The 13,757-nt window shown below is 44.0% G+C and overlaps 1 protein-coding gene across 4 annotated transcripts in view; it reads right to left on the bottom strand.

Annotated features, from left to right (window-relative positions):
* Positions 1 to 7,141, bottom strand: part of SHQ1 (SHQ1, H/ACA ribonucleoprotein assembly factor) — a 54,347-nt gene extending 47,206 nt beyond the window's left edge. The window contains exons 1-6 of one of the 4 annotated variants that reach the window (XM_075432620.1): positions 6,898 to 7,001; positions 6,631 to 6,694; positions 4,010 to 4,192; positions 2,910 to 2,974; positions 1,913 to 2,035; positions 981 to 1,129 (exon numbers count right to left, since the gene is read on the bottom strand). In XM_075432620.1, the coding sequence (XP_075288735.1) occupies positions 981 to 1,129; positions 1,913 to 2,035; positions 2,910 to 2,974; positions 4,010 to 4,152 (480 nt within the window). In that variant the 5' untranslated portion in view covers positions 4,153 to 4,192; positions 6,631 to 6,694; positions 6,898 to 7,001. Of the gene's footprint in view, positions 1 to 980; positions 1,130 to 1,912; positions 2,036 to 2,909; positions 2,975 to 4,009; positions 4,193 to 5,126; positions 5,211 to 6,630; positions 6,695 to 6,897; positions 7,002 to 7,090 lie in introns of those variants that run through there. The other 3 variants (XM_075432619.1, XM_075432621.1, XM_075432618.1) reach the window with 3 other exon arrangements.
* Between the last annotated feature and the right edge of the window lie 6,616 nt (positions 7,142 to 13,757).

The following is a 13,757-nucleotide window of genomic DNA, read 5'->3' as shown; positions in this document are numbered from 1 at the left end:
CTTTAAACAGCTTAAATTGCTTAAAGAACACTACAAAAAATTAAACTGTCATCTACTATTTTAATAAAAGCTCTGTATACTATGAATATTATTGTACTACCTAGCATGGTACAGATTATAGATTAGCTTCAATCTATTAATGAATTAAAGAAGCCGCTGAACGTACAAGAGCGAAGTAACCACATTTGAAAGCTCCTATCCTACCAATTAATCCACAAAAGCAATTTTCAGTGCATCAGCATAACCCTAGTAAATTCCACAGACACCAGGTGAGCAAACACCTCGAAGAGTGCACATTTCAAAAGTTACTGCCTTGTGAGAAAATCACGTCTAAAATAAAAAGTACAAAGGGAAAAATACCATGAATTTCACAATGCAAAAATCTTAAGGCAACACTCCTAACAAGACCTATAGATTAGCCCGCTTTATTTTGTATTTGCTTAATTGCGTAATTTCTTTCTAATTTAAAAATAAATTAAAAGTCATGGCATCTGAAATCTACTGTACATTGATATTAAGTATGTTTGAAGTCAGAATAGAAGACAATACCAAATATAAAGCAAAAGTGTTAACAGCCTGTAGACTATTTGCAGCTTGCCAGAACTATTCACGTGGCATGTGGCTTACTTCATGCTGGCCTCCCTCTCCATGCCTTTACAGGCTAGCTGAACCATCTTGGGGACAGCAGCCCACCTCCAGAGGCCATTTTTACCAAGGACCCCGTTCAGCCCTTTCCTGTAACACCAAGAAACAGATCGGCCTGTTGACTCTGCTATACAATTAACTCAGTCTCAACCACACCCTACTGCTGCAGGAACAAGGATTTGTCTGTACTACTACATGCAAAAGCAGAATGTTCTCAGTCACAGAATGGGTTAACAGAGAACAGTTAGCTAACGATCCCCTCCTGACTATGGAATGAGCCAGGAAGACCAGTCACCCAGAACTTTTATGAGAGGAGAAGACACAAACTCATATACCTGCAGCCGCTGGAACACCCCTGACCGCAAATTCCCAAATCCATAATGGTACTGTAGTGGTAAAGTGCCTTCTGCACTTTCTTCATAAAGGGTCTGTTCTATTTCCCAGTCAAACTCTTCTTCCTCCTCAGACAGCTCAGCAGAGGCAGCTGCATGCATTACATGGTCAAAGAAAGAAAATTATTACATGGAAAATATATATGATTTAATAGAAAGGCAAACACTGGTAACACAATAAGCCTTTCTCATTTTACATCTTTTAAGAAACCTTATATGACACTGGGTCATACAGACAAATGCGTACATCAGTAATCCATAGGTCCTGCTCCAAATTCTCCAACTTCCAAAAACGAAGACCAGGAACACCAAAGTTTTTAAGTATACTCACTCCAAGACTTAATCCTTTCACTGATTTCAACAAGATCAGGATTTGATGCTAAGAGAACCCTGACAGGAGCAAAGTGATGTTATCAATAATTTAAAGTAGGTATTGAAAAATTAAACACAGGTAGTCAAAACTTCTTGCCTGTTAAATACTGATGTGAAGCAAATCATCCACTAGAACCTGTGGTTTTCATTAGCTTCTACCATTTGAGCTAAAAGCCCAGCTGTGCTACCTTGAAGGAAGCAGAAGACTCAAATGTGTATTATACAGCCACTAGAGGGGTACAAAGATCTACAGAGGGCTAGCATACACTAAGCACATTTTGGAAAAACATACATAACTAAGCCTACAAGATGACATGTACATCACCTCCAACATTCATTTTTATACTCATCCATACTTTCAGATTCATTCACACCCTTCTCGTGCCTTGGACTAGACAATAATAGAAATACTGTATTTTTCTACATATACCACTATGCAGATCTGTAAGTATTTCATTATGTACATGCATGACTAGTATAAATATATTTTTTTTTTGTCATACCTATCTCTTCTACTAAAGATTTCGCTGATCTTGATTTCTTCGGTGCTAAAAGAGATGTGAGCATGTCCAGTCCCTCAAAATGTTGGCCAGGAATCTCCTTAGGTAACTGAATTGTCAAAGTTCCTTAAAAGAAAGTCAGAATACAGTAATTGCATTAAAATATCCAAGACAAACAAAAATGTGCATTTCTCCTCTAACGAAAAAGACACACAGAAACTGGGACACATGCAGGTACGATTTTATTATGCATCAATCTCTGTGCGTGTTTTTAACCTTACAAGTCTCACAAAATATCTTTGATGTTAGTGATAAAGCATGAAAGAGATTATTTATCCAGTCCTGGTCTCTTGACTCACATTGTATAAGCACAAGCCAACAGAATATGAGGTCTATTTTATTTCAAAGCCTTCCACCAATCAAGCAATCAACAGATCATAGGAAACCACATTCAGCAATTCAGCAAAAAAGTCAAGCATTTAATAAAGGCTTTGCAGGCAGCAAATTATAGGTTTTATTGCTGTTTTTTTAAATTAATACATTAATTCCAGACGGTACACATTTTATTCCAGAAATACCTTCCACCTTAAGGTGTGGAGAAAGGCTAATGTGGTCTCTCAAGACGTAGCCAAGAGACTGCCTCAGGATTATCTCATTTCTACTCAGCACCACCTGACTTCTTTGCAGATTTACTAGACTAATGGCCTTGGTACAATGACACGCCTAGTCCCCACAGGGCTTGAAGGTGACTTGTACATAATTTTTTCATTATTAGAACAGTTCTGAACACATCCTTTGTGTCTAAGGATGGCCTAAATAAGTACAACAGATCATGAGCAAGATTTTTTTTATACTACATAACATATGCGAAACTCTACATTTATTTACAGTATCTTCTACTTCACTACAGTTCTATGCAATCCCAGTGCAGCGAGGTATAAATTATTGGAGAGTTAGTAGCACTTTTAATGACACATATACTAAGAACATTAACTAATACCTTTGTCTGTATCATAAGATGCTTTTTCTCTGCCATCTTCAACAATTCTTCCAGGAAGTGTCAATCTGCAGGCAAAAAATAAGATACGTCATTGAATGCCTGACTAATTCTGGAATTTAATGTCTCCTCCTGTAAAAACGTAAGGCACATTCCAAAAGCAGCACAAATGACTTAACGACATGACTCCTGTTGATACTAATGGAAGTCATGCAGTTAAATCCCCAGGTACTTAAAAATCTTTTTCCCTAACTATTGGTACAAGAGATCAGCATCTGAGATAGAGAAAATTTGTGACTCCTGCCTTCCCAGCTCGGGTGAGGTCACAGCCACCACAGAGATGACGTCCTTGGCACTGTATGCAACACTCGGAAGATTCTGCAGTTTAAAAACCTCTAAGCTAACCCACAGTGACAGGATATGAGAACTCACCCAGAGCTCTTGTACTGCTTATTCAGAATAACCAACCCACCACATTCTACCAGTCCACTCAAATCCCTTGTGGTATACTAATGCATATAGGGGAAGCACGTCCAAGAATACAGGAAACAGAAAATGAGAAAGGTTAATAGCTCGTCAGCTCTTACATGCCACAGGTTTTCTTAACGGTTTCACACTGAGATTGCCTCTTGTTCCTTTCCTATGGCATAGTGGGGAACTTGCTACCGAGAGAAACGATATAGCCAGGCACCTCACTTCCTACTGCCTTCTCTCAGATTAGTTTTCTCCCTCTATGTTATTAGGAGGACATCAAAAGGCATTCTCCACCAAATACACCGTATCTGGCTCTCAACAGGAAAAACACACACTTACTCTACACAACCTGCATACATCCAGAGAATTGTCTCGCCATTCTACACTTAAAAATCTATTGCAAAGTAGATTTAGAAAAGTATTTCTTTAAACTCCCTTTAGTATGATTTAATGCCTAGAAACAAAAAGGCCAGATCCATAAAAACAATTCTTTGCACAAAATGCGCTGTCTGCAGTCTACAGTGTAAGAGCTGCAGATGAGGAATGTTCTGAGGGTACCAAAATGAAGTTCATTCTCTACTGACTTTTACTATCAAGTTCAATTTTTTTAAAATCCTTCCACTACTTGCCTGAGAAAGTATGGCTTAGCATAAAACTTAAAATCTTCTCCTTCAAAATACACGTCAAACTCTGAAGCTCTGGCATAAGGTACTTTGATTATTATTGTAAGAAAATCCGGATCCTGGGTCAGTTCAAAAGCTGGAGTTATCATGATGAATCCAGCAGGAAAAGCAACCGCTGGCTGTGTAGCCCTATCAAAACAGGAAAACAAGAAAAGATTATTGTGGTTTCCAATTTATGAGACCAAATAGTGTCTCTTCAATATTCTGTAAGAACATTTCAGATTCTCACAAAATTATCTTCCACATGCTCAAGAGGAAAACACTCATGAGGACAGCAACAAACCAAAGCATTATCAAGAATTTGAAGGTACCGCCTCTGCACCTTAATCCAATAACTGAACGTAAATGGATGTAAACATTTGGAGCACAAGAAAGCACCTATTATATTCCACATAAAAAACACACTAAATTCAGTCCTAGCTTTTGGCAGCTTTTTGTAATTGTTTATAATTTCGCACATAGCAGATGTTAGATCTCTACAGTTCATTAGTGAACCGATCACAAATCACTGTTAGAAAATGTTGAAAAATAGCAATACTTCCAAAAAATTAGGGCTGTATTTTGTCATTCATACACATACTAGCCACAATACAAGCAACAGATTCAGTACACCCCAAACATGATCTGAGCATACACACTACGCATACGGTCAAATTTATGGCACAAGCCACTGGGCCAGTCCACGCACAGCAAGTCAAACACGTGCCTCTGCAGTGGGCTCACGACACAACAGCTGTCTGCACAGTTCAAACATGAGCAGCTAACACACTCGGGATGTCCAATGCAAACGTGTTTACTATTTTGATCGCTTTGCACGGTTTTCACAGATCTTGAAGCAGCATCCTAAAAACCTCACATTCTTTCTGAAAATTCAGTCAAAGAAGACATAAATAATACAGTATTTGTAACTGAATTACATTATCTAGAGGATGTCTGGGATCTTCTTTACCAAATGTTTTTGAGGACGCTTTAGGTCAACATCCATCACAATCGCATGTATGTATGTACATGGGCATGCATATATATATTTAGCATAAAAATGGATATACATAGTACCATTCACCTGATACACAACTTGGCTGACTCTTCAGTAGCTTTGAAACGCAAGGTAATTCCTCAGGTTTAACTCAGAATCCAGTTTTAACGGGGAGGGGGGGAGGGAGGGCAAGGGGGAACAGGACAAACACTACTGAAAAATAACTTTTTAAGACAAAAATATTTTTACTAAAAAACATAAACCAGAACTATTATCTGGGAAAGAGCTACTTTTCACTGACTTTCACAGTTACCTTTATTAAACATATCTTCTTACACCTTCATGAGCAAACATTGAACATAAACATGGTTAAATTAACAGATTACACTTTTTTTGTAATTCATACAGGTAATCTACCTCGTTTGACAGGTATGAAAAAAATTCAACTCCCCATTTCACCGTATCAGTTAATTTCAGGGCAACATTGCCACCCTTTTGCAGACTGAGAAGCTGCCGTGTGCTTATCGTGTTGTAACTAGATAGGAAACACATTGTTTTACAGGTGTTCTTCAGGCCAGGTACATTTCTGTGGCCTTTCTTCTTTCCTGTTTAAACACGACACGCTGTCTAACAACATGGGATAAGAGACGACAAAAGCCCACTAGCTCAGTCAGACCCTTCAAGGATGATATTGATCATGAGCCAGCAGCGTGCCCTGGCTACCAAGAAGGCCAATGGGATCCTGGGATGCAGTAGGAGTGTGGCCAGCAGGTCGAGGGAGGTTCTCCTCCCCTGCTGCTCTGCCCTAGTGAGGACCCATCTGGAGTGCTGCGTTCAGTTCTGGGCTCCCCAGTTCAAGAAAGATGAGGAGCTACTGGAGAGAGTGCAGCGCAGGGCTACGAGGATGGTGAGGGGACTGGAGCATCTCTCCTATGAGGAAAGGCTGAGGGAGCTGGGCTTGTTCAGCCTGAAGAAGACAAGGCTGAGAGGGGACCTTAGAAATGCCTACAAATATCTTAAGGGCGTGTGTCAGGAGGATGGCGTCAGACTCTTTTCAGTGGTGCCCAGCGACAGGACAAGGGGCAATGGGCACAAACTGAAGCAGAGGAAGTTCCAGCTGAACATGAGGAAGAACTTCTTCCCTCTGAGGGTGACGGAGCCCTGGCACAGGCTGCCCAGGGAGGTTGTGGAGTCTCCTTCTCTGGAGATATTCAAGACCCGCCTGGACAAGGTCCTGTGCAGCCTGCTCTGGGTGACCCTACTTCAGCAGGGGGGTTGGACTGGATGACCCACAGAGGTCCCTGCCAACCCCGACCATTCTGTGATTCTGATTCTGTGCTATGCCAGCCTGCTTTCTGATTTTCCTGAATCAGAGGTTTGGAACGTTTAACAGCAGCCCCAAAGCCAGGCCCTACTGTTGCTCCTCTGAGCTTCTCCGCGCTGCCACAGTTTTGGTATCCCTGAGGAAACCAATGAGCCCAAGCTAAGGCAGCGGCTCCCGCGCCAACCCCAGGTGTCCCACAGACCCCAGCCCAGGACCCGCACGCCCACAGCAACGCACTACTCCACCCCCAGCAGCCCTTGCTCCCACCTAAAATCAGGCAGCCCGAAAGAACTCAGCTTCTCAGCCTCCTCCGTAAAAAGAGAGCGGTGAGCTGAAGAAAAATAAACAGGCAGCAGAATTAACGCGTTTCTGCCGCAGCAAGGCAGGGAAACGGCCAAACGCTTCGCTTCGCCTCCCTTCCCTCGTAGGCGCTTCAGGAGGACAGGATTTCCCCCCGCTGCCCGTTAAACCGGCTCAAAGGCCGGCTTCCAGCCCGCACCGCGGGGCCCAACGAACGACGCCGGTCGGCCGTACCCCTGCCCGGCGCGGGAAGCGAAGGGACGAGCCTGGCTGCCACCTGCAGACCCGCAGCGCGGCCGAGGGCCGCCGACCGCCGCCACCCCGAGGGGAGAGAGCCCAGCCGAGAAGGAGGGAGGGAGCGAGGGAGAGCCCGTTGCCGCGCCGCTCCCCTCAGGCCGCGCCCGCCCGGCCCCGCGCCGCCACTCACCGCCGCCGCGCCGCCGGCCCGCACTGCGCGCGCGTGGCGCTGAGGGGACGGCGCGCATGCGCAGGCGGCGCCGGCGGGGCGGGAAGCGGGACCGGTGCCGCCCGGGCGCCTCCCTCCTGGGCCGCCCCGCTCGGCGCTGCCCGCCCAGCTCCGCGCTGCCCGCCCCCGGCAGGGAGTGAGAACGGGAGAGGCGTGGGAGCGCAGTGCCGGCAAGCGAGCGGTCTGCGGCCCGGGGCAAGGCCAAGCGAGCCTCCGCCACCCCTCGGGCCCGGCCTTCCCTCACGGTACCTCACGGGCCGGTGGTGGTCGGGGCGGCCCGGGCCCCGCCGGCGGACGGGGTCCTGCCCTCAGGTTCCTCCCCGCTGATTTTATAACAAAAGTGGTGATGTGATGGGCCAGATGTCCTGGTTCAAGAGTTTTCAAGAGATGAAAGCAGCATGAGAGAAGATCCTAACCCCCAACTGCTGTCACCCCGATACCTCTATCGCAGTGCTGGGCAGAGGAGGGGGTGCTGCGGCTCGAAGATTGCCTGCGTAACCTCAGCTCTTCCCCCTTTGCGATAATCGCAGCCGTAGCTAACACTGTAGGCATCTGACACGGTCACATACTGTTTCTTAAACATAATAGGCTGCTGGAAGTAAATTGTGCATCTCGCGGCTCAGGATATGTGAAATGCTTGTATGTGTAAGTAAAGCCTGCAGTGAGAACAAGTACCTCTGGGCAGAATGAAGTTAAGAATTGATAGGAATGGAAGGTTTGGACACAATGTAATTTAAATTTAGGCTGTACGGACAAAATTATTTCAAGAATGGAAATACATAGAAGTGGAGGGCTGCAGAAACAGAGTAAACTGAATGACCCCATGAGCACTCCCAGAACAGGAGTTCCCAATTCCGTAAGTCTGCCCTAAGACAGCAGATAAATGCGAACAAGATTGGCAGTGTGAGCAGAGGCAGAGCTTGAGGAATCGAAAGAAATACAGCATTAAGGAGAAAATGCAACAAGAAGCCCGGAAAATTGCTAAGAGCGGAAAAGTTGGTTTAAAAGCCATAATTTACTTATCTTTAAATATAGCACCTAATGTAGAATTTGATTTTTCTGTCATTAGACCATGACAGGTATTCTGGTTCCAGATAATTCTCTACATTTTTAAATGCTACTGACTCTCTCCCTTCCCCCTCTGAAATGTATTCAAAGGTTTTTCCAGAGGGAAAAAAGCATCATTACATAACTTCTGCTAATGAAGTGGGTTTTTTAAAAATAGACAAACCACCTTCTAGGCTGATAAAGATTGATTTTTCCTGCTGTAAATCCACTGAACATGACATCCCTTCATGAGAAAACATCTTCACTCTTCTACAGAACTGAACCAGACGTTTAAATACTGCACCAAAAAAAAAATACTTGCTTCAAAACAGATAATTCTCCCCATTGATCTAAAATTGATGGATGGTTTAAATGTTTTGGCCTAAACTTTCTTGTGCCCTAGCTTTTTACATGCAGAAATTGAAGATACATGCCATATAAAATGCATTTTTTTATATTAAGAAGTTAATGGCATCTAATTTGAGATGCTGATTTGACTTGGACCAAAGCCTCAATCAAGTCCTCAGAAACCTTTGATGCATTTCTAGAGAACTTCAGCCCTAATTAACTTCTGGTCCTTACCAATGTAATCTGTGGTGAGAAAGTTGGACTGGAAGCTGAATTATGAACCAGCAGGCACCATCTTCTCTGGATAAATTCAAATTTGCAGAAGACAAGTCTAGGAAAGATAAGTTTCATCAGATAGTTTATTCTTGTCGAGCTGATGCTTTCCAAGACTGCCTCAGAATTATTTTTCTTACAGTCTAAGAACTCCCAGCCTTTTTTTGTCTAGTAATACTTTCCTTGTAAAAGAAAAATTTCTATGCTGATTTCAGTGAAGGAGTTGGTGCACCAGCTGTTCTGCTTTTCCATCCAGGTACAAAGGAGCATCCCGAAGAAATCTGTATTGCTTTCTTCTTTAAAAAGCATATTGATTTTCTTAGAATCATGATGAAAAAGTTTTATTTAGAAATGTAGAAAGACTACATCTTTTGGTGCATTTTTCTGATGAAGAAGTAAATTTGGCTGCTATATATTTAATGGGGCAATGAAGAATGGAAATGCATTATCTACAAAGTTTTGGGCAAGTAATTAGTAAAACTTGATGTCCCTTTGAAAAACAGCAACATGAAGCTTTGCAATTGACGAGCACAACTGACTCTAGGTGGATAATAATAACAAGTAAATCTGGCATAATCCCGCAGATACGATACATAATTTATTCTAGATATATAATTGGCATGTACATAAACATGGTAATCAGATACAAAATACACATTTAGTTTAACAAGTAAAAAGAGGAATAAAACTGTTTCGCTACCCAGGAAACAAATGGAAAAAAAGTCGGTATATGTTTCAATCAGAAACATATTTCTCTGTGAAATACAATATAATACATAACTATGTCCAGTATCTAAATTATCAGTGCTATAACTTTTATAAACAACAAGAAATAGTTCTGTAATTATCAGACTTACACTTTGCAAAAATTCAATGTACATGAACAATGTAAATGATAATTGAGGGCTTTTCCTGAGGTGGAAATAGAAGATATCACTGCACACAAGTACAATTCATATTATTCTTCCCTTTAACTTTGAAAACAAGGGAAAAATAAATAATTTTATTTATTTTGTCTAAGTGGCCTGAAGCATTCCTCGGAATCTAATGCGTTTTAATCTGAGTTTCCTTTCCCCATAGATTTTATTTTCCAGGAGTTTATAGTCCTTAACAAGTTCACTTACAGAAGTACTGTGTTCATAATACCATGATATCTTCATAGCTTTAATTTTGCCTTTTCCTCTTGCAGTTTCCATTATCCAAAGATGATGAAGCTTCTCATTTTATTTCTCCAGAGAAGGGAAGGATCCCGGATCACAAACACCTGTGCTTTTTCAGGTAAGGATAACAACAAGGGTCTCCAGAGGCAGGATGGTGGTTTTCCTAAGTTTAGGATCAAGCTCGCAGTAGTCTTTACAAGAATGAAATTGTAACAGCTGGGGATGTAAATATGTAATGTGTTTCTTGGTGTTACATTTTGTGGTGTTACCTGCTAGACAGATGTCAGACCTGCTTTGGAGTTGGTGCATATAAAGTTTGCATGTGAGAGATCTAGTTATGGTTTAGCTTCTTAGTAACTGAAGGACATAAACTTTAATATTAGTAACTGTAACACAGAGGCCCTAATGAACCTCTGTGAGGGCCTGACGTGCCACTGCCACACGACTTCTTGGATCAGTGGCCCATGGAGTAGTGCAGGGGCAGGCACATGGGGTATGGCATGTATTTGTGGCACATGTGGGGTTATTGTACCGAAGCAACTTTCAGGTTTTTAAACAGCTTCCTATGGATCTGTTGTGGTCTCTTGTGTATTAAGAGCCCTTGGAGCTGTTCAACTTGTATTCCAGAAGTAGCATACAAACACCTTTGTTTACTAGTCTGGATTATTTTAGATGTAGGCCAGTGAATTTTTGAAATTTATTACTCACTACATAGTGTGTGGCACATTCTTCTTTCTATGCCTGATCTGTAGAGGGTGTAGTTCTGTTCCAGCCCTGTTTGTGGGAGCCTGGCTCTAGTAACACGCTCACATTGAGTTGCTTGCATCTTTGGCTGCTGTGGAAAATAGCACCTGTTACACAACCCTAGCAGTTGTAATATCAAAAAAAATGACTAAGAGAGCTTCATTTTTAAGTCTTTCTCAAAATGTAACTGTGCTTTAAATTAGTTCCTTACAGAGCTACATAAAAGATCTTATTTTGTAGTACAGGCCTTTGAATGATTTGCCTTTTAATATATATGACAATGCCATGATACTGTTTCAGCAATACAAAATGTACCAGAGACACTTGGTATTAATAAATTTCTTCAAGTTGAAAATATGTAAGGTTTTACTTAAGCTGGCTCTCACTATGGTTTTAGCTGTCAGCCATCAATTTGGCTGAGTATCTCAGTAGCCACTGTCACGTATCAAGACTGCACATCATGGCCAGACCATTGCTGCCACAGCTGAACACTTTGGAGAGTGCAGTGGATTCAGCAGCGCTGGTATGGAGCTGTGCAACGTAATTCTGTTTGAGTCCAGCAGTGGAATCAATCTTATTTGAATATGCATGCTGTTGGCATGGAAGACTTGATATTTGCACAACTCAGTTTGAAAGAAAATGGTGCAAATAGGCAGGAAAGTGGTACACTACAGCGTGTCACAGAAACAAGGGGAAAAGTCTCTAAACATCCCTTAGAATGTGTTTCAGATTTCATAATGTTTACCTTGGTATTTTTATACAGATGTTGCTAGCACGTCTCCTATATATGAAAGAGATTTTACTGATAGCATGAAATGACACATTTGTCGAGGTTGAGGATGTCAGGGAGTTGCTACTGATACCCATGTTTTCTTAAGTATAAAGTTTTGTAGGGTTTTGTTGTAGTATGTATACTCTCAGAAACAAGCATATGTTTATGCATCGTGGTTTTTCTGTAGTTTCTCATTTAGCATTGCTATTTTCTCTTAGCATGAAGTAATTTGTATTTTTACATCTGCTCAGAATCTGAGTTGGATGAAATTCTGAAACGGTAATCTTTCATTGCGTTTGCATTGGTGCTAGGGTAAAGTACATTTTGGGGTGCCGTTAGTGAAGGGTTGTTGTGGCAGCAGTATGAAATGGCCAGGCTGCATAGCTTCCCTGCCAAGTAAATGCCACTGGAGTAGTGAAGGACCAGCTCTTGGAAGATTTATCCTGGAAGTAAACCTGGCTCTACAGAGTAGGGCTGTGCAGCAGGAGGTTCACCCTTTTGCACGAGATGCATCTTTTGTGACGTGCTGATCCCCGACTTCGGCAAGGTCCTGATCTGCACGTCGGAGAGACTTTGTCCTCGCAGCCGGCGTCGTTACCTGCCCGAAGCGTAGCACAGGCAGCGCTGTGGCTTCGGTGGTGGTCTTCACAGGGCAGCTGTAGCACTGAGCATGTGTTTTAAAATGGACAGATCGGATAGCCATGCGGAGCACACACCTCCGCAGGGGTGAGAGACGTGGCGAGAGCTGCACCGGGCGTCAGCCCCGCAGCCCTCCTGCGGTGCAGCTCAGCAGCGTGTGCTCACTGCCCTGTGTGGCAGTGCTGGGAGCTGGAGCCGGCCCCACAGAGTCGCGTTCACCTCCAGTGCTAACACCATGAGGGACGTGGGAGGCTCCGCTTTCCCTGCTCTCCCCTTCCAAGGTCAGTGCCTTGTACTCCAGCTCTGTGGGGCAGCAGGAATACTTGTATTTCTGTTCTACTCTGCATTTAAAGGTGATAAATCATGTTACGAACCCAAGGAGGATTTATTTCTGTGAAATTCACAGTGTTGCAATCTCTGCTGACGTTGCACAGAAGACTGGCTAAGATCGGTCACACGAGGACAAGTTCAAAGCCACCCAAAAGTAAGTGAACGCCTATATTCCTGCAGGTATTGCAGTTTATCCGGGTACAACCCGCCTTTGGGGCAGGTGGGACGGGCAGGCGAAAAATGGGGGCCGTGGGGCGGAGGGAAGCTCAGCACCCGTTAGCCTGCTAGCACGGGCAGATGAGACGTGCTGCAAAGACCGGTCTCCTCGCTCACCTTCTTCCCCTGCTCATGTTTCTGTGCACGCTTGCGCTCTGCCGGCACCACACACCTGCACGAGCAGGGGGCTTGGTGGGGCGTGGAGGTCAACGGCGCCTTGGAGTGCATGAGGGTCCCGAGCCCCGCCCGGCCTTTCTTCCTGTAGTGAGGAAATGCTACTTGCTGACTGCGTTACTATTTATCAAACAAATATAAGTTATACACGTTCCTTTTCCGAGTTAAGGTGGCCCATCTGCCGATAGTAATGACTGGTAATTATTGTCTTTGGCAGGTTGCATAACGCGTCACGATGACGAGCCTGATGTTATCCCCACATGCCATCGCCGTCCTGGCCGTCGGTGAGGCACCACTACATCCATCAGCCCAGACCCAGAACATGGTCTGGGTCCTGCCCAGTAGAGAAAATGGACTCAGTTTATTTACAATTCATGGTCACAGTACAATTACAAAGCAGTAATTCATGAAGTTCTTAAAACAGCCCAAGTTTGGCTAACAAATGTATGATGTCCACAGAGGTAGACAGAGCTCGATTTGACAGACGACGAGCAACCTTTCCACGTCAGGAAGAAGAGAGACCCCAATCCGTTAATAACTCCCAACTGCCTCAATACCATTTTCTGCATGCACCCGGCAGGAATCCCCTAGATTTGGCGTTGGTGGCGTTTGTCAGTTCTGGAGCCCGGTCCTTGAGGTGTTGCTATCTTCTCGCTTCTTCTGCCACCACATCTGCCAGGGCTGTGGCATTACTCTCATGTCTTGCTGTGGTGTCCACCGCCAAGGCTGCTCTTCCGTGCCCAGCACCAAGCACTCCTGTCTGCACTCCTCGACGCAGCGGTGCCCGAAGGACCGCCCGCTCCTCCTTTGTGGCTTCGTCTGCCGGTGCCTCACAGGGACGGTGACGCTCCTAGCCCCGGCGGTGCAGAGCTGCGCGAAGCGTCTCCCATCCCGCTGCCTCTCCCCGCGGCCGGGGGCCCCCGGG

This window comes from Opisthocomus hoazin, chromosome 11, assembly GCF_030867145.1.
Source record: "Opisthocomus hoazin isolate bOpiHoa1 chromosome 11, bOpiHoa1.hap1, whole genome shotgun sequence".
Lineage (NCBI taxonomy): Eukaryota > Metazoa > Chordata > Aves > Opisthocomiformes > Opisthocomidae > Opisthocomus > Opisthocomus hoazin.
Note: the sequence above shows the minus strand (reverse complement) of the source record. Positions and strands in the feature narration are given on the sequence as shown.